Source organism: Harmonia axyridis, chromosome 3 (genome assembly GCF_914767665.1).
Source record: "Harmonia axyridis chromosome 3, icHarAxyr1.1, whole genome shotgun sequence".
In the NCBI taxonomy this organism is placed as follows: Eukaryota; Metazoa; Arthropoda; class Insecta; order Coleoptera; family Coccinellidae; genus Harmonia; species Harmonia axyridis.
The window spans coordinates 54,452,020-54,472,793 of NC_059503.1; the positions used below are offsets into that span (position 1 = coordinate 54,452,020).

Here is a 20,774-nt window from a genome sequence, read left to right on the forward strand (position 1 = left end):
CTCTACCATATCCTCCCATGTTTGTTGCGGTCTCCCCCTTTTTGCCTTTTTCTCGACTTTTGCCTCCCATATTTGTTTGATTGGTCTCTCCTCCTCCATACGATGTAAGTGTCCCCACCATCCCAACTGCCTCTCACCCACAAACCTTTCCAATGATTTTATCCCCAATTCACCTCTTATGTCCTCATTTCTCCTTCTGTCCATCCTTGTAACCCCCTTCACTCCTCTCAAAAATTTCATTTCTACTGCCTGTAGTTTACTCCTCATTCTCCTTGTTGTGTTCCAAGTTTCACATCCATACGACAGAACAGGTCTGAATATCGACTTAAACACGGTTTTGAAATTATCAGAAAACAAAATCTTCAGGCGCTATATTTCCGAATCACCTAGTGAAATTTTGCTTATCAACGAACTTGAACATAAACCTACCTTAAAAATTTCAAACATCAAAATATTTCTGAGTTGTCATGTTTACGGACGGACAAAATTGACTCGAACCTTATCATTTGAGACCTTTTCCATATGTGAGCCAATTTTCTTTGTCACCATTTTAAATATTTTTATTACCTTTTCACAACCCTATAGTTCCGAGTTTTGACCACCACTTTCTGCATTAATTTCATTTTAATCATATTGGATTTATATTGGGTTGTAGGGGGCGCAAACCCCCCTAAATTTTTACTGCCACCCCACTGAAATATCGCATAAGCAATGAAATACAGAATGAATTTAAATTAAACTAGGTGGACCAGGAAATCTTGGCCCCCCTTAAAAAATCCTGGCCCCCCTATTCTTGAAATATTATATAGATGGTGGACAATCAAAAATTTGAACACACAATAACTCGCTGTTAATTGGATGCAGAATTTAAATTACAATTTTGTTTGTAAAATTCTAATATTTCTCCCTCCAAATGTCCAATCTATGGATGCGCCCCTGCCTTGGATAAATAATTCGAACGCAAGTTTTGGACACTGTTCCAACCGAATGAACAACAATATAACAGAGACCTTTAAACTGTGCAGAACGAGCAGATGTTACAACATAATATATTCAACTATTTTATTTCCTCTTCTAATTTGGAGAGCATGTGTCAGTTGAAGCATGATACCTTTACCTATATGTTATAATTAACCTTTCCCCTTTAGGTACTCCTGAAACCAAACAGACCATATCAATTGACAGCTCTTCGTGGACAGAAACACACACGTTTACGAATTTCCACTGAATTCGACAATGTGTTTCGTACAAGTCGTGCGTTTTTTCGATGTTAAAAAATTATGAAATGTGTTCAAGTGTACAAAAAGCCGGTATTAGCCACCACGCTCTGAATTTGTTTGTATTGATCAAACCTCGCGTCGAAAACATGCCGGAAGAATCAATCTGACCAAAAAAAAAATGTTGCCGGTGAGAAACGTCGAATTGACGAAAGTACACTATTTCGATGCCTCAAGACATCACAGAAACATCGAGGTGCCCACTGTGAGTCGGGAAGTTTTTCAAAACACCTTCAACAGAAATCTCATCATCAAAAAAAATGTGTTTGGGCATAAGTGGGTGCTGAAAATAAACGAACATGACGAGGGTGACATCAAGAAGAGTAGAACTGTTAAGTGTTTAGTTTATTGCATTGTTTTTTCTTCTATTTTATTGGCGATTGCAAGTGGTGCTTTCTTCGCATTTGAGTTGGGTGAGTATTTCAATACCCTGAAATTAATTGTAATATTTGTAAGTACACACCGGCAAAATTATACCAAATCTCAACCAACTTGTAATTTTTTTTAATTGTAGCTTTATTCCTCAGTAACATAATTTTTCAAATGCCGCCTCCAGTTACTTTGTGTTTTGTTATTATATGCAGGGGTGAACAAAAAGTATACCCTGTGAAATGAATCTTTGAGAGAAGAGAATGTTTAGATATTGCCTAATCTTTTTTAAACATTTCCTCATTTCGGAAATTGCGATATCTTAGTTTTGAGAGAAATTATACAACACTTCGAAAGGATTCAGTACGCTGAAGAAAATTGTTCAGCGTATCAAAAAAATACAATCATTAACTTGATTTCATAAATACAATGTTCTTTTTCATCAATAGGCATATTGAAATTTCATTTTTTTAACGAACCCATACCTCTAATATCATTGATATTATGAATCCCTATGGTCATCAGTATCATGATTCTGCAACTGATTTTGAATGCTTCTTCTTTGTTATTTCGTTGAATTATTCATTGGATAGAAGAGAAAAGAAATAGAAAAACAGCGATTTTATTTGTTATAGAAAATTTTATGATTTACATTTGAAAAAACACATAGTTTGATAAGAAATGTGTACATCATGTTATATACAGTGTGGTCCAAATGAAGCTTAACACCTCGATTTTCCGGCCTCAAAATGAAAATGTGGAAAATCGCTCGGACCCTTCAATTTCTGATTCGAGGGGTAACAACTTTTTCGCTCTTCGCAGCCCCGTAAAAACCCCTTGATTTTGAATAGGGATGAGGGGTTGCGATACCTCATTTTGAAAATATTATCGAGTAACGAAATGACAGATAAAATAGTGGTATATGGCTCACATTCAAAAAAACACAAGTTTGTATTATAACTTCAAAACTGATTGCAATAAGAAACAAATGATTGGACAAATTAAAGAAGTGCTTGTAGAATGTTTTTGTTTCATGTTTATAGCACAAATAAAAAGAAGTTATGAGAACTTTTCATTTTGCTCCATTTTCCAATTTTCTTTTATAACTTGGAAACAGTTGAATTTATGAGGTTGCGGGTTTCGCCAAATTAATTCTCTAAAAAATCGAGCCTGAAAATGTACCATTCATTTTTTTAGCTCAAATGGGTTCTGAGATCCACTCACTAGACAACGAATTTGGGACACTCGATAAACGGTACCATATGAAGTGCTGCAATTTATCTCAGAATTAAGTTATCACAATAATAAAAATGAGGAAATATTAAGAAAAGATGAGGCAACATCTGAGTGTTCTTAAACTATTCGTCTGTTAACGAATGTAACGGGTTTTTCACTATAATTTGACCCCCCTTTAACTTTGTTACTAGAAGAGGTACAAATAAATGTTTTCCACGAAAGTTTCACGAAATCGAGTAGTGGTTTTTGAGATGATTTCACAAAACGAAATATATACAGAGTGGGCAACATATTGATATCAACTTCATTTTTTCAAATGGAACACCCTGTATATTTTTCTATATTTGACTAGCTCTTTTTCACCTGATTTCAAATATATAACATATGTTTGGCCTATCTCTCTTATTCTGAGTACCACAGAGTTTCAAATTTTAAGAACCACCTGGCATGCTCAGTAATCAGTTTTCAAGTGGAAGACTGTGATAACTCAAAATGTCCTTTTTTGAGTTAACTCTTTGCCAACAATTTGACATACGTTTTTCACTTTGAATTGGAATTGGGTGATTTGGATTCAACTCCATATATTATCTCCTTGTAGCTTTCTTTTTTTTATTGTTCTCCACATAAAGCGAAAATATTTCAAATTTTTCCGCTTCTGTGTAGAGCATATTCGATGAATGGTTTTATTCAATGACAAACGTTGTTAAGTATCGTTGGTAACGAGATAACTCAAAAAATGGCATTCTGAATTATTGCAGTTTTCCAATTGAAAACAGATTACCTACTTAGCTTGCCAGGTGGTTCTTAAAATTTGAAACTCTGTGGTACTCAGAATAAGAGAGATAGGCCAAACATATGTTTTATATTTGAAATCAGGTGAAAAAGAGCTAGTCAAATATAGAAAGATATACAGGGTGTTCCATTTGAAAAAATGAAGTTGCTATCAATATGTTGCCCACTCTGTATATATTTCGTTTTGTGAAATCATTTTAAAAAACACAGGATGTTCTGAATAAAACCTTACTTAATTTTTTTTTTGTTCATTTATGTATATAACAAAAAAGGAAGTAAATGAGTTCAATATCTGAACAGTTATGTCTTCGAGGAGTCAAGCTTCCATTCGAAAAAATAATTGATAAAATCAGTCCCAGGGTTCAAGAAAAAATGAACTAGACATTTTATCCATCCCCCTAATTTTGCTGGTTTGTATATTATCATGATAGTGCAAATTTTTTTGGCAAATTTTACAAATTATCTATTATTTCCAGAAAAGAAGTTGTTCAATAATAGTTTATGTAATTTCGGCAACCAGAGTATATCGACGGCAGTAAGGAGCACCGAAGATATACTGAAAAACATTGGAAAACATGTAGATCAAAATGCAGAAGAAAGTTTCAGTACGTTAGGACTAAATTTAAGGAAAGTAAATGAAACTGTTGCAGAAAAATTTACAAATGTAAGTTGATTTATTCACTATCAAACATTTTTCTTCGTTAATGACAATAAATAAATAAAAATTTCAAGATTATTACAAAATGTGTGATATCAAAAATTGGACTTTTCAAAAACCTTATTACTAATCATAATTGATAGGTTAGAGATATGTTTTTCAAATCGATTTGAAGATCTTAAAACCCTCAATAATGTTCAGAAGTGTACCTACCTAAAAATAATTTGCTCATGAAACTCAAAGAAATATGTAGATAATAGATACTCAAATTTATTGTATCGCCTACAATGTAGGTTCCTTGTGAAATAGTAGAGCAACCAATAATTAAATCATCAAAACTTATTTCAGACGGCACGATTTTTGTTTAATCCCTTGTACATCATCATTGTACAGGGTGGGCCCAATTGGACACTTTTGAAAGAGAAGTCATATTTTTATACTAGATAGACGAAAACTTAGGACCAATTTTCATGACAAACTCCATAGCTATCACAGTTACATAGTTACCGGGTGTTTTTCGAAAATGTTCATTTTCGAAATATTGCTATAACTTTTTTCTGTTGAAAATTTTCAATTTCTAATAAAACATTCGTGTTTTTTCGTACAATTCAATTACGTTCATTGAATTTTTCGCAAACTGATATTTCATGAGATATCGCTTTGAAATTTTTTTCAAATGGGACACCCCGTAGGTATATTTCTACATAATTCGATAGAGTTGAAAACAACAACTCAAAAAATAAAACATATTTGATATTTTAATGAAGTCATGTTCGAAGACCCAACAAGTGGCCTGCTAGGTCGCCTGACCTAACGTCTACATACCTACTACTATAGAAACTTCTCATGCAGCTAAAAAACACCCGTTATAGGTAAAATAAAAACCCCATGAAGATATGTATTTGCCTTCAAGTCACGCAAATGCCAAATTTCAAAATTTAATGCCAAAATTTCAGGACTCCTCCAGCTCTACAGAGGGCGCCAGTGGGATTTCCTACTGTACAAACTGCACAGAAAACCACGTGTGTTTCAAAACTGAAGAAACTGAAAAGCCGAAGTGTGTAGAAATTTCGGACAAACATGACCCAACCGGTTGTGGAGGACTCTGTATATTGAATATAGAATTTTGTGCCATTCTGGATAGACAACGTAAAGTCTACGAGTGTTCGCCATTGAAGAATCTGCTCAAATGTCCTGAGGATACCTTCAATTGTGGCGAGCAGTGTATAGCCAGAAGTAAAGTATGCGATGGAATTATTCATTGCACGAATATGCAGGACGAAAGATTTTGTGGTAAGGGTGAAAATATCTACTAGTACTAACTTACAGGGTGTTCCTAAATTGGAGATACAAACGTAGATGACAGATTCCTCATTTAAAAAAAAATTTCTTCTTTTCTTCTTTTCGAAATACAAGGTGTTAAAGTTCAATTTATTCAAGTTTCTTTCTCATAGCACCTTCCCTTCACAAGATATTTAACTTGAATTTGGTATAGATATTCCAATTCGAAGTTTTCATCACGAGATATGCTTATTTTTAATGCAAATCTGCAGGGTGATATTTTTTCTGCAGAGTATCCGCTTCTTTCCTCCACAACATATTTTTGGGGGACCACTGGTGATTTAAAAAAATTTGAGAATAAACTTCGGTCCAGTAGGTACTGCGCTTTTTGGTTTCTAGTAGTTTTGTCATATATCTGCTCCAGATTTCGAGAAAAATTTCAAACAATTCTCTAGTAATCCTCCGGAAAATCCAAATTATTATAAAGATCCAGTTCGCAAGCAATGATGAATGAATTAATTATAAGTTTTGGTACTTATTTACCCAATCTGTAGCGAGGATTTAATAGATTCAATAAACTGTTATAATCATCACAAAAAAGTAGGTCTACGAGAAACACCCTGCATCTCGAAAACAAAGCGTTTGCAGCCCATTTTTATAGGACTTTCTTTCTCAAAATTTTGCAAAGATTCTCATTTTTCTTTGTACAATGGAATTTTCAGATTAATAATTGTCATGTACATAATAAGATGGTGGAAATAAGAATAAATTGATATTTAATATTCAAAATTTTTTCTAATTCTACTCCTTTATATCATATTTCGGAATTTTATTTTTAGTTTTAAAATTTTTTCAGAATAATACTATTTTGTTTTCACTATCATGATTATGTTCACATTAAGAATTGAATATTAATTTTTTTTGCCTTTCGTTTGCCATCAGCTAAGGTAGATTTTCTGCACCCAGAAACAATACCTACCTTCTATAGGAGGTATTGGCCTTCTTTTCTAGGAGGTATTGACTAATATCATACCAAAATCCCCCCATGTCACTTTTAGAAATTTGACCCTGATGTAAAACAATTTTTTCAAGCGAAAACCACAAAGTAGAAACATGAGATCTAATTCGTTCAGAAATTAATGAGAATTTCAAAAATGAATTTTATTTTGAGGAAAAACACAGTGGCACGAAAGAGCCATATTGATCCTTAAAATATTAATGAAATCCATATCTTTAAAAGACTAAAAATCAAGGATCTAGGATACGGCCGAATCGAACATTTTAATTGAATGATAATATTGAAAACATTATTTTTTCCTCAAAGTTCTAATCTTTCCAATATTAGGAGTATAAATTTGTTACTATTCATTGAGGAAAAATCGATTTTAATATGGTATTGGGGTGCCGAAGAAAACTTGATGAAATGGGTAAGAATAACAGGGCCATTTTATACTGGGTTCCCGGCCACTCGAGAATCAGAGAGAATGAGGACAACACACTTGCCAGAAAAGGAGCACAAACTCCTTTCATCGGCCGGAACCTTTCTGTGGTGTAGAAACGCACCTACAAGAAAAAGTTTCAGGAAGGGGGTAACCGAAAGAGAAAAACTCTGGCGGAATCTTCCTGGTCTGAATCACTCTAAAAAGTTTTTTCGAAACTTTGACTCTACAAGATCCAAGAAGAATCTTAGTAAGAATATGCTACACCTCCTCACTGGATTCGTCACAGGGCATTGCCGCCTTAGAAAACACCTCATGAGAATGGCTCTAACAGAAAATGACGAGTGCAGATTATGTGAGGAGGAGGAAGAAACTCCGGATCACCTGGTGACGGAAAACCTCGCCATCGCTAGCCAACGCAAAACCTGCTTTGGACAAGAAACTTGTAGAAGTGAGGAATTAGCCTCCTTGAAGCCATCCCAGATACTGGAGTTCATTAGAATTCTGGAACTGGAAGGCGAGCTGTAGATCACGTTATGAAGAGAATAGCTCTGAGGGGGGGCACAATAGACCATTAGGTCGTAGTGAAACGTAACATCCTTAATTAAATATAATCTAATCTAATTGTCGAAAAAAAATACTTACCTTCAGATTTAAATCATGTAGTCAGATATTCTTGATAGAAATTAGGAGTTTTCAGGCATTCCCTGAGGTAAAGAGACTAAGAGTGAAGAATCCATATTTATTTTACAGATTGTAATCTTAAAGAAAATTTCCAATGTACAAATTCAACCAAATGTCTTCCTAAAAGCAAAAAATGTGATGGAATTGTGGACTGCTGGGATCGATCGGACGAAAATCTTTGCCACGAAGGTAAATAATAAAATATAATACAAAATGGTAATAATGTTTATTGGCCTGAATAAATAAGTGGTACTTCTAGGTTTTTCCTACATTTATGTTCTTATATAAAACTACTTTCGATTATTTTTTACAGGATGCCCTCCACAACACTATAGTTGCCTTAATGGTCAGTGCATTACCCAAGAATATTTTTGTGATGGTATAGCACACTGTTTAGACTCGAGTGATGAACCACAGGGTTGTTCACTATAAAGATGCTGTATTCGTTGACTAAATATATATTTTTATAGCACTATTGCTATTTCATTTATCCATAACTTTTTATATATTAAGAAACTTCTGGAAATTCAAAAGCCAAAAGGTACTGGCATTTTGGGCAATAGTATTACGTATTCGTACTTTCAATATCTTTGTTTCAGATATTGAGTCAAATTAAATTTTTGCTAATCTTGTAATTATTCAAGCCTTACTATGTCAAATTCTAGGGGGTGCCAGAAAATTGTTTGGGAGGGGGTATTTCGGGGGTAACGTTCCTCGAGTTCTTTTTCACTTTGAAATGTAAGTATATAGAACATAAAAATTTCTATGGTTTACATTTGAAAAAACACAAGTTTGTTTAATAACTTCAAAAATAATGGCAATATAAAACAAATGATAACACTAATGGCTTCTACCGAAAAAAAATTCCTCTAGAATGTTTCTGTTCCATGTTTATAGCACCAGTAAAGAATAAGTTATGAGAACTTTTCATTTTCCGAAATTTTCCAATTTTCTCTTATAGCTTGAAAACAGTTGATGTTATAAGGTTGCAGTTTTCATCAAATTCATTATCTCAAAAATCGAGCCCGAAAATGTGTCATCCTTTTTTTTCTAGCTCAAAAGGATTCATATTATCTAAAATCTAAAGAGTGTGGGTAAGGCGTCATCTAATATCCATATCGTCATTGGCCAAGGTCTATACGTAAAGTATGGAACAAATTCATCTTTACCTGAACAGACCATTTTAAGAAGTAACCCTGAAACACGTCGATTTTTTATTCAAATTTACCGTATTTTAAAGTAATAGTCTATTATACAGGCTGAATTACTTTCGAGTAATGACGTCACCGTCATTTTTTTTAATGGAACACCCCCATTTTGTCTCAATTTTCCGATTACTCTAGTTGAGCTGATTTCAAAAATGTGTCACATGTTGTTTCCAATTGGTACAGGGTGGACAAAAATACAATAGTTTTGTGTGTGCTCATAAAGTAACGCGTAACATTCTTTATTAGTTAAATTAACAATATTAGCAAAAGTACTTATTGTCTAGCGGCAATTGGTTTGAATGTAACACCCTGTAGTTTGTTACATTTTTAGATTAATAAAAATGAGCTGTTTCCAAACATGTTTGGTACTTGTGTTCTATAGCAGACAGAATATGAAAGAAATTATTTCTTATATTTATACATTTTTATTAATCTAAAAATTCACTAAACTACAGGGTGTTACATTCAAACCAATTGCCGCTAGACAATAAGTATTTTTGATAATATTGTTAATTTAACTAATGAAGAATGTTACGCGTTACTTTATGAGCACACACAAAACTATTGTATTTTTGTCCACCCTGTACCAATTGGAAACAACATGTGACACATTTTTGGAATCCGCTCAGCTAGAGTAATCGGAAAATTGAGACAAAATGGGGGTGTTCCATTTAAGAAAAAAATGACGGTGACGTCATTACTCGAAAATAATTCACCCTATATATTAGATTATTATTTCAAAATACGGTAAATTAAAATAAAAAATTAACGTGTTTCAATATTATTTCTTAAAATGGTCTGTTTAGCTGAAAATGAATTTGTTCCATACTTTACGGACACAGTGTCATCAGACGCATAGAAATATAATATAACTAGAATGCCAACTCTCTCATCGGCTTGTCCAAAAAGTGATGCAAATTGAATTTTAAAATCAAAATGCGCATGCTCAACTCCACGGTGAATAGAAAACATGGTTGTCGAATATGGAAAACTTTTATATATTATATTTCTATGATCAGACGTTGCCTCGTAACCTCAACCAATCAGCTTCAACCATTCGTGACGTACCAATACCTCCTAGAAACCAGTCTAGTCTAGGCTTAGAATATAGATAGATTATTAATGTTCTAAGAGTTTAGGAGATATTGGACGTACACGATATACGCTCTATTAGTGATGACGTCACACACCGCCATTTTAGTTCTTCTGTCAGTATTCGGAATCCAAACAAACTAATTGTCATCCAAATTAGTACGTTGTCGTTGAAGAAATCGGCTTATTTTGTTAATTAAGGTTATTTAGGGAACGATTTTACTATTAATTGATAGACAGAAGGCACGAGATTACTGCCAGTAATCAAGTCTATCAAGTTCAACTAATAAACACGGCTTTTTACAAAATCAGGGAAATGATACAGGATTCAAACTTACTGGTATTAACCTCGTTCCTTCTATCTATCAATTAATACTGAAATCGTTCCTCAAATACTCTTATTTATGAAAATAAGCCAATTCCTTCAAAGACACCGTACTAATTTGAATGACAATTTATTTGTTTGGATTCCGAACACTGACAGGAGAACCAAAAATGGCGGTGTGTGCCGTCACACTAATAGAACGTATCCCCATTCAAATTGAAAGTTACGAGGCAACCTATAGACAAAGCCTTTAAAATAAGTTCACTAATAACTAGATGAATAGCAATAGAAGTATCGTCCCTAATTTAATGATTCCATTAGAAAGTCATTAACTAATAGAGCGAAAATAATAAACAAATGACGTTCGTTCAACAATCATTAAAATAATGGAGGCATTGAATTTCTTTCGCATTAATTGTATTGATTGACTGCTTTTTGCAACTGCGATGCTTTCGCAGATATTTCAATAAAATTTTGTACACGTTTTCACTACATCATGATACATTTTCTGATGTACAAATCATTTAATTATTTTACCAGTGGCGTCTGTAAGACACTGCTTTTTCTCAAATTAAAAATTATTTTTGAAATTCTCATTCATTTACAAATAAATTTGACCTCGTGATTCTATTTTTTCCGTCAAATAGTTTTCGTTTGAAAAAATAGAGATCGTTTTACTTCAGATACAAATTGCCAAAAGTGTCATGGGTTGATCATTCCATGGAAATTGATTGTGTATGGACTAAAATCAAATTAAAAGCTGAAACTGATTCAAAAACGAATGAGAATTCTAAAAATACATTTTCGACTTTAGATTTTACACTATGTTTCTGAATGAATTATCATTTCATATTGAACGAAACTGAATACCATAAAAAAAAAACACGATTTCCATAGTACAATCAGCCCATGGCACTTTTTGCAATTTGTCTCTGAAGTAAAATGATTTTATTTTTTCTAGCGAATATCATGCTCCGAACAAAGTGGAATTATAAGACCTAATTTGTTCAGAAATTGATAATTTCAAAAAAAATTCTTAATTTTATAAAGAGCAATGTCTTATCATTTTTCCTTCAAAAATATTCACTGCAAAACCCATACAAACGCCATTGGTAAAAATAATAAATTTGGACGTCAGAAAACATATCTTGCTCATACCAAATAGCATCATTGTGGTTATAAAAAAATTATTTTATTTCTGGAAACTTTACCACCCTGTATCTCAAAGTTGGCACGTTTACGATATACATCCATATGAAGTTTTCTTTTCAAAACGGCTCCAAGAACCGCCCTATTCAGGCGCGGATCCAAGGGGGGGGGGGGGAAATGGAGGAACGTCCCCCCCCCCCCAAATAGCCCGGGCACCTCTTAAATTTCGCCGGTCCTCCTAGAATTTGACATACTAAGGCTCAAATAATTACAAAATCAGCAAAAATTTCACCTTCAATACATTTTGTGAAAACCCAAATTAATGAACGGCAAAAAATAACGTCACAAAATGGCGGAAGTGTCTAGGTTCCACATTTTCAGTTTTCAAAGTTCCCCCCCCAAAAGTGGGGCCTGGATCCGCGCCTGGCCCTCTTTAATATAAGCATATCATTAAGGAACACCCTGTATATTTTTAATACTAATTAATATGCTTATGAAATGATAAAGACTTCTAAAGTACTCCGCAAATACCATAATAGAGAATAAAAATAAGAAGCTGAATAGCACATTTCTCTTTTGGGAAAAATGAAGAGTATTGCAGTGGAATAAATTCGGTCACCTATACCCAATAACTCAATAAAAATTATTCTAACAATGGTGCAGAACTTACTCAAGGAACATTTCTCTTTTTTTTCTCAACACATTTGCTCATAGGGTGGTTCGAAATTTAGCCTCCAGAGGGCGAATTTAAGATTCACTAATGTAGTAGCCACTGTCGGGGTTGAAGAAGAAGAAAAGAAAATAAAAAAAATTATTGTATTCTGTGGGCTATGTCTATGTGCGAAATGTTAACCTCACTTATATAAAACCGCATTCCCACAATGCGGTATTTAAAAGTGGAGTTTTAAATTGTTCGTAAGAGAAGTTTTTTTAAAGTTTCGCCGTTAAAATGATGTCCGAACGTAAAAGAAAACAAAAATGGTCCTTGAATCCTCGAGGAAAAAGTTGGAGTGATGGTAATTTAACTATAATTCTTCTTTTGATCTTGTTTTTAATATATTGTTGTTTTAGATCCAAACAGTTTTGGTCAAAAGTTATTACAAAAAATGGGATGGAGTGCTGGTAAAGGTCTTGGTGCTAATGAAGATGGAATGACCGATCATATCAGAGTGGCTTATAAAAATGATACAAAAGGTTAGATTTATATTCAAGTATTTTTAGATTAGTTCTTACCGTTTTAGCATTCAAAATTAAACATTATCTTTAATTTCAGGAATGGGATTCAAAATAAAAGATGATCAGTGGTCAGAACATGAATCTAACTTCACTGAATTGTTAAACTCATTAGGTGGAGCTAAAAATGAAAGTATGAACGATTCTAAGATTGAATCTTTAGAAAAAAAGTCACAAACTTCTAAGGCCAGAGTACATTATCATAAATTCACTAGAGGTAAAGATTTATCTAGATATAGTGAAAAGGATTTGGCTAATATTTTTGGTAAAAAAAGTTTGACAGACTTGTTAAAACCACAAACTAAAACTGAAGAGGAAAATAATGAAAAGGAAAATGTGGAAACCAAAAGTTTTGGTGTTGTAACTCACAATGGCGGAAATATGTTGGATTACTTCAAAAATAAACTAGGAAATTTGAAGAATATTTCGAGTGATAGTGTATTAAAAAGTACAAATAATGAATATGATGTAGATATTGGGAAACCTAGTTTTGGTTTAGGATTCAGTGGCAGTGGAAATCTAAAGGAAGAAAATCAAGAATTTGTTTCAGAACAAAATGGAGAGAAACCAATGCACAAAAAAAATGATCAGGTAGATAATTTTCGCAAATCGTGTTTTGGTTTGGGATATGATCGATATAATAAAAATGAATCAAAAACCAAGAGTAAATTTATGTCCTTTGTAAAAGCGACTGAAACAGAAGTCAAAAAACCCTTGAAGTTTGGAATAAGTGAAATAAAAAAAAATGATGATAAGGATGTTGAAAATTCTGATAATGAAAGACAGACTGTTGGATTTGGTTTTAAAACTAATTCTAATCTAAGTAAAATTCAGTCGTCCTTTAAGTCTTTTGTCAAGGGAAGTGATCAATTAAAAGGTGATGAAGATATTATCAAAGTAAATAAGAAACGTAAAACTTTTGCTGATGATGGTGAGAAAGAGGATAAAAGAGCAAAGAAACTAAAAACCAATGAATCTAAAATCTCAACTATTAAACCATCCTTCGTGTCTTTCATTCAGGAAAATAGTACTGCAGAACATGAGAATGCTGGAGACGATTGTAAGACTAAAAAGAAAAAGAATAAAAACAAGAAGAATGATATTCCAGATGAATGTAAAACTGAAGAGAAGGATAATGAAATCGTTGAGAATGGTTTAGAAAAAAAAAAGAAGAAGAAACGTGAACAAGTCAAGTCTGATGAAACTCTAGAAACTAGTAATGTGAATGAAGGTATGTATTTGCGTATAAAAAATTTTTCGTTTGTATATTAATCATATCATGTTTCAGATATACCTTCTAAAAAAGGTAAAAAAAGGAAATCAGAGTCCGAACTTGACATTGCTTTTACACCAGTGAAGAAAAAATTCAAAAACTTTGAAGATTTGCACACACTTCAGGATGAGGAAAAAATTGTTGAGACACCTAATAAAAAATCAAAGAAAAATAAAAACGACAAGAAAATTAAAGATGCTAACAATGAGAATGGTTTAGCTAATCCAGCATTTGATCCTTTATATAATGAAATATCTATTCAAAAACATAATTTGGATGCTATTGTAGAAGAACCAGAAAATTTGGCTGTTAGTCCTGATGACGAAGTGAGAAAGCAGAAAAGTGAAAAAGGAGATACCTCATTACCAAGTAAGTTTTTTTCTAAGACTACCCGATAAAAACTTATCACTTAAGTATTTAAGTTGATTTTCAAATAGCAGTTCATTTAATTCAATGTGATATTAACATTATGTTGGAATTATCTTAGCATTATTTTGGATTAGCAAATCCATAGATATTATGTGTGAATATATCATCTCTCTTCAATAGTATCCTAAACTCATTGACTGCACTATGGAAGTCGGCTGACTTTTTAACTCTGATACATATCTCTTGAAGTATGTAACACTCTCTTTTTATATACCGAAAATCTTTTTTTGTGATCTGTATAGGGTAATCCAAAGCGGAATTTAAAATTATTTTCATATATACATGATGTTCGAAAACAAAAATATAGTCCGAAGTTACACTTTTTTCAATTCAATACCCTATTTATGCAATGAAATATGGAATGGCAAGCTCAAATAATGATGACTTTCTTCATATCACTTCATACCATACTAGCACCATTAACAAGAAAGCTATTTGTAAAATATAAATACCTTGAAATATACTTTTCTGGTGCCTAAACTTTAAATTTCTTCAGAGAGTAGCTCACATATATCTTTGGTTATGTGTAATGGGTATTAAGTGTTGATATTACCATTTAATTTGTATTTTGTGTGAATTTTACTTAATATAGTTTTTATTTCAGGTAAATCTGAAAAGAAAAAGAAGAAATCCAAAAATATTGAAGGTATTGATAATCCATGCGTAGAAGATACTTCTAGACTTAATGAATCTCTAGAATCAATTGGAGATTCTAAAAAACAAAAGAAGAAGAAATCGAAAAATATTGAAGGTATTGATAATCCATGTGTAGAAGATATTTCTAGACTTAATGAATCTGTAGAATCAATTGGAGATTCTAAAAAACAAAAGAAGAAGAAATCGAAAAAAATTGTAGGTATTGATAATCCATGTGTCGAAGAGACTTCTGGATTTGATTTATCTTTACAATCAATTGATGATTCTACTGTGGAATCAAAGACGCAAAAGAAAAATAAGAAGAAATCGAAAAATACTGAAGGTATTGATAATCCATGTGCTGAAGATGCTTCTAGACTTGATGAATCTACACAATCAATTCATGAAATAAATGAGGAATCCAAGAAACAAAAAAAGAAGAAGTTGAAAAATATTGAAGGTAGTGATAAGTCATGTGTGGAAGAGACTTCTGGATTAGATGTATCTTTACAATCAATTGATGATTCTATTGCCGAATCCAAGACACAAAAGAAAGAAAAGAAGAAATCAAAAAAGGAACAAAAACCCCTCACAAATGGTATTGAAAACTCTGCATTCAATGAAAATTATCAATGCAATACAGAAGATAATAAATTTGAATTGAAAAAAAAGATAAAACAAGAAGATAAGGTTCCAGCTGTAGGTGATGAAGAAAATAAGAAAAAGAAGAAAAATAAAAAAAATAAGGTATGATGTTTTTGTAAAAAAAAAATTTTTTGTAAAATAATAGTAGTATTTTAATTAAAGGAAATGGAAATATGAAATAATTTTGTATATTTTTTTCTATAAACCTTTATGTCTATGACATTCATCAGAAAAAATAAAAAGAATTGATAATTTCTTGAAAAATTGATTTCCTTTATTTCATGCTATCATTGGGATCTTACATATTTCCAATTCATTTATGAATTAAAATAGTTCATTTCACAAATTCATTCATTCATTAAATGGTTTCTAGATTGTTGAAGAAGTAGAACCTAGTGGATCAGAGCAAAGCGTAGTTGAACCAACTAAAAAGAAAAAGGAGTTACTTTCTGTTGAAAACCCTTGTTTTGTTTCTGACGATTCGCTGGTCAGTTTAGAAGCTACTCCAAATAAATACGAAGTGAAACGTAGCAAGAAAAATGGGAATTTGGGAATCGTTAATCCAGGTTTGGATTTGACAAGTCCCACACCTCCCAATGACAAGAAAGAAGAAACTTTGATAGAGGATATGCCTATTATAGATGATAACAGTCTTATGTTGAACGTTGTTTGCACTCCCATAATAAAAAAGGGCGATAATGCAAAATTGCAAAGAAGGAAGAGTGTGAGATTCAGCGATGTGAATCATAGTATAATTATTGATAATACGGATAGTCCTGCTAATTTGAGGAAAAATGGTGGTGGAGCTTTCGACAATGCTGGTTATGATCAATTTGGTAAGCAATTTTTTCCCTTTCTACCACAACATTCCTTTGGTCCATGAATATAATTATCTAATTCTGTGGCGCATATCTGTTCATTCTGCCATATCTTGTAGAAGAGAATCAGTTTCACACAGATTTGATAGTTATATTTAATTATTTTATGTTGGTACTCGGAACTCTCCTGTCACAGAATTATCTATTTGTCAAATTTATGACACAGAAAACAGTTCTGCCAACCAATATTTTCAATGCAAAAACTATATTTATGTAAATATTTCATTAGTTTCAATTAAAATTCAGTGAATTCAAACTCACATTCATTATGCTCATGAAAGAATATCAGAGCCTTCTGCACTTGTATTATGAATAACTATTCCAGTACTGCTAAGAATGTGATATCCTCTATGATTTTTCTCCATATTCATATTAAAATTTTTTTAGGAAATCGTATTGAAGAAAGTTTGGATACTTTGAACAAACAACTGGACGATTATCAGGCAGAAGTTGAAAATGACTTGAATGAGGCCAAAATGCAGGTAATGGTAGGAGAAGTTGGTGATCCTGATGGTGAAAATGAACTTTTACCAAATGGCGATTGCAAGTTGAAATTCAAATACGCCAATTTTGGAAGAATGCCACCATGGATGAAGAAGAAAAATGTTTTCACAGCAAGAAGTTCCTACAGACACCTTATTAAGGGTGATATTGTTTTAATGTTTAAAAATTCAAACATGCATGATATCAAGGGATATAACGAACACTTGAAAACTACCAGTACCAGTTAATTTGTAAAACTTTTATTGAATTATATTGTTTTATTTATTATAAACTTGTAAATAGTGTATTGTAAACTGTAAATATATTAATTTTTACATAAATAAATTTGTTTTCATATAATCAAAATATTCATCATTTAGCCCAAAAAACAGACTAAAGTACTACACTATAGTATTTGCCGATGCGCCAAATTGTGGGGATGGGGAAGTATGTTGATAAAACATACTTTTTGACACAAAAATGTTTTCTTAGTGATAATACCACTCCTTGTAGTAAAATTGAAATAAGATCACGCCAGCCAGAAAGGCCTTTATGAACATGAAACAGTTCTTTACAAAACCTGAGATAGCACTGGACATGCGAATGGTAAGATGCTATGTGTTCTTCATTTTGTTATATCGGTGTGAAGGATGGACTCTCGATCCAACTACAGAGAAGAAACTGCAGGCATTTGAGATGTTCCTTTATAGACGCATGTTGCGGATATCTTGGGTGCACAAAATGACAATGAGAGAGTACTCTACTACTCTCTCTGCGTAAACCACTTGAGCTCCTTTTCAGTATCAAAGAAAGAAAGACTAGATACATAGGGCATGTGATGAAGGGTGCGAAATATGAGCTTCTTAGGTTGATGAAAGAAGGAAAGATACAGGGCAGAAGATCGGTGGGTAGAAGACAAAATTCTTGGCTGAAGGATTTGAGAAGATGGTTTGGTTGCACCTCCACCGACATTTTTAGGGCAGCTACATCTAGAGTTTTGATTGCCAGATGGATCGCCAACCTTCGTTAGGAGACGGCGTACTAAGAAGAAGTAGTAAAATAAAAAAATGCCAAGCGCCAGTTTTATTGAAATCGAATAAGCGCTCTAAAAAATAATAATGGTACTAAAATGCATCTTTGAGGAGCATCGTACTTTTGAACAATTCGCAAAACGTTGTTTTAATGGAATCGACAAAACGTCTGATAAATTTGACAAAGTGAATTCAATTTCAAAAATACGTTTTCATGTGAAATTGAAAAGATGTCTGAGAGGAATAATAGTGACTCCTTCAAAGAAAATTCACGAACTCGATGTTTGAAAAAATACTTGATGATGGCGCTCAAATATACATATCATTTATTAAATCGAAATATTCAGTAATAAATTATTGTTGTATGGAGCCCTCGGCTGGTAAATAACAAAACATATCAATTTAATAGGAAAAAAGAGTCAATGCGAGGGTACAGGGGGAACGGCAAAATTTTATTTTGCCATAATCTATGGCCTGTGCTTTGTTGGTCTATGATTGAAAGGATCACAATAACATTGTACATTGTAGGTTAGGTTAAACAAATTTGTTCGTTGTTGTTTAACAAAAATGTTAAATTCATATTTAAAAGCAACCCCACCTTCAAAATTCATTCTAATCAATGGTGAGTATACATAAAACTTCAATGATTTTGTTTATACCGTACTTTTCAGATTGTCTTCAAGAAAAAGGTCTACCTCTTGTTTATAACCTCAATGAACACCATCAAAAATTGAATAACAAAGTGAAATGTTTTGTATTTGAGGGAAATTTCACCAAGATAAGTGATGTGTTGACTTCTCACAACATTATAAGTTATGATTTCACAAAGAGTAAGGAGATAACATTGGATGATATTAAAAAAACATTCGAAAAGGAGTTAACACACGATAGTGTCATTATTATAGATTCTTTAGTTCATCTTATATACTTATATGGTTTTGATGAAACTTGCAAATTACTAAATTCATTAATAAGGGAAATGAAAGGTATTGAAATTAGTCATAAATAGTATTACAGTAGATGTAATTTTTAATGTGTATTATTTTTAAGATGGCCAACAAATAATAACAATATTACACATTGACTTATTGAAAAATAGTAAGAAAACGGCGAAATATTTGGAACATTTAGCAACCTTGAGTTTAACCTTTGATCCTAGGATCTCGAGGGTTAATTATACATACAAAAAAATAAGAGGGAGAGTTTTTAAACAGGTAAACATATATTATTTCATTCTTAAGTTTATGGTGATCATTCAAAACTACTTCATACTTTCTAGATAGAAGCATATAAGTTTGAACAGGGTCAATTTGTAACTGAAGTTTTAAAAAAACAAGATGTCCAAGAATTAATATTAGAGAAAATAAATGAAGTTTCTCCCGAAAACCTCTCGACTTTCAAAATTGGACTGTCCGAAGCTGATAAAAAAGCACGAGATGAACTGACATTACCGTATCTACCAAAGTAAGAAATTGAGCCATTTATCCTAACCAAATAAAAATCTAATTTAATTTTTCAGAGACTCAGAATCTGCTGAGGGTATAATTTATAACTTCGACGATGAAGATGATTGGGACGAAGAAGATCCAGATGATGATTTAGATTTATAAAGATATATTTTGGGTTTAAATATAGTTTATATAAGAAGAGAACTTATATTTGATTTCTGTATTAATTATACTGAAGCAACTGTGATATTGATCATGGACGAATTTTTATTTACACTTTATCATTTTGCCCAAATGTTTCATTTTCAACAATTTTATCAATCCTGGGTAATACTTACAATGTTAGTACGGCAGAATAGATGTCATTTATAAAAAGATTGATAGATCTGTTCCACAGATCATTTTGTTAATAATGGCGAAAAATGAATTATAAGAATCCAGGAATATCTTTCAGGATTTGTAAATTTAGGAAAAATGGCTGGAGCTGACTGAAAAAATTTAGTCAGCAAACTAGAAAAAAGATCCCAATAAATGAAAGTACAGGGATATAATTATGAGAGTAATATGAAGGGAAAGGACAAATGTTTATTTTTCTCCTATCAATCCAAAATGAATTAAATTTTTTGTACAGGTTTAAAATTGTTGGTTTTTTGTTAATGAATATTTCCCCTATGTTAGTATCAACATTTTTCAAAGAGATGCCTTCAATTTTACCATCTCTCGGTAGAAAACCGTGATTACTAAATATACATGTTTTGCATTCTGTAGTGTTCACTTCTGGGCTGGGGGGAGCTGAATAGGTAAACTTTGGTAGTTGCGGTGAAACGCACGTGGTACCATTACCTCTTAAGGTAGCAGTTTGGCTAGCATCTTAGCAAACATCAAAAAATGATAAACTTCAGCAACAAGTTGCCATGAATGGAGAATTAGGCATTCTTTATGGGCTCAAATGTACCAAACTTTAATCATATTGATAGTACGGCTTTTGGGGATAGAATCTGGGTAGCACTCTCACCAAATTTATCACAAAAATCTGAATTTTTACTGCACAAACTTTAATAGATATCTTGCTATTTATTAACATTTTTCGTCTTAGGACTCCAAAATAGAGCAATGGTAAATGTAGTTCTCTCAACATAACCATTTTGCATTTTTAAAATTAAAACTACCATTAATATTGTTCAAACATGTATGAATCTCCATGATTC

At 32.4% G+C, this 20,774-nt stretch overlaps 3 protein-coding genes across 3 annotated transcripts; all 3 read left to right on the forward strand.

Annotated features, from left to right (window-relative positions):
• The first annotated feature begins 1,081 nt into the window (after positions 1 to 1,081).
• On the forward strand, positions 1,082 to 8,208 carry LOC123676967 (sortilin-related receptor-like). Its single transcript, XM_045613322.1, has 5 exons — positions 1,082 to 1,690; positions 4,151 to 4,338; positions 5,289 to 5,625; positions 7,806 to 7,925; positions 8,050 to 8,208. The coding sequence occupies exons 1-5, from the start codon at positions 1,399 to 1,401 to the stop codon at positions 8,166 to 8,168; spliced, it is 1,056 nt and encodes a 351-aa protein (XP_045469278.1). The 5' UTR covers positions 1,082 to 1,398; the 3' UTR covers positions 8,169 to 8,208.
• A 4,183-nt stretch (positions 8,209 to 12,391) lies between these two features.
• LOC123675474 (interaptin-like) lies at positions 12,392 to 17,422 on the forward strand. The gene is made up of 8 exons (XM_045610832.1): positions 12,392 to 12,396; positions 12,447 to 12,526; positions 12,582 to 12,704; positions 12,784 to 13,974; positions 14,032 to 14,385; positions 15,050 to 15,828; positions 16,100 to 16,562; positions 16,992 to 17,422. The coding sequence occupies exons 1-8, from the start codon at positions 12,392 to 12,394 to the stop codon at positions 17,333 to 17,335; spliced, it is 3,339 nt and encodes a 1,112-aa protein (XP_045466788.1). The 3' UTR covers positions 17,336 to 17,422.
• A 1,187-nt stretch (positions 17,423 to 18,609) lies between these two features.
• Positions 18,610 to 19,822, forward strand: LOC123676969 (elongator complex protein 5). The gene is made up of 5 exons (XM_045613325.1): positions 18,610 to 18,740; positions 18,790 to 19,104; positions 19,169 to 19,332; positions 19,398 to 19,582; positions 19,638 to 19,822. The coding sequence occupies exons 1-5, from the start codon at positions 18,686 to 18,688 to the stop codon at positions 19,726 to 19,728; spliced, it is 810 nt and encodes a 269-aa protein (XP_045469281.1). The 5' UTR covers positions 18,610 to 18,685; the 3' UTR covers positions 19,729 to 19,822.
• Positions 19,823 to 20,774: the final 952 nt, after the last annotated feature.

Excerpts from the sequence above, each read along its gene's own strand:
- LOC123676967 (XM_045613322.1), top strand. The coding sequence starts at position 1,399 with ATGTTGCCGGTGAGAAACGTCGAATTGACGAAAGTACACTATTTCGAT. Across the intron at positions 1,691-4,150 it reads TTTCTTCGCATTTGAGTTGG|AAAAGAAGTTGTTCAATAAT; the intron begins GTGAGTATTTCA and ends TATTATTTCCAG. Across the intron at positions 4,339-5,288 it reads TTGCAGAAAAATTTACAAAT|GACTCCTCCAGCTCTACAGA; the intron begins GTAAGTTGATTT and ends CCAAAATTTCAG.
- LOC123675474 (XM_045610832.1), top strand. Across the intron at positions 12,705-12,783 it reads TTATAAAAATGATACAAAAG|GAATGGGATTCAAAATAAAA; the intron begins GTTAGATTTATA and ends CTTTAATTTCAG. Across the intron at positions 13,975-14,031 it reads AACTAGTAATGTGAATGAAG|ATATACCTTCTAAAAAAGGT; the intron begins GTATGTATTTGC and ends ATCATGTTTCAG.
- LOC123676969 (XM_045613325.1), top strand. The coding sequence starts at position 18,686 with ATGTTAAATTCATATTTAAAAGCAACCCCACCTTCAAAATTCATTCTA. Across the intron at positions 18,741-18,789 it reads AAAATTCATTCTAATCAATG|ATTGTCTTCAAGAAAAAGGT; the intron begins GTGAGTATACAT and ends CGTACTTTTCAG. Across the intron at positions 19,583-19,637 it reads ACATTACCGTATCTACCAAA|AGACTCAGAATCTGCTGAGG; the intron begins GTAAGAAATTGA and ends TTAATTTTTCAG.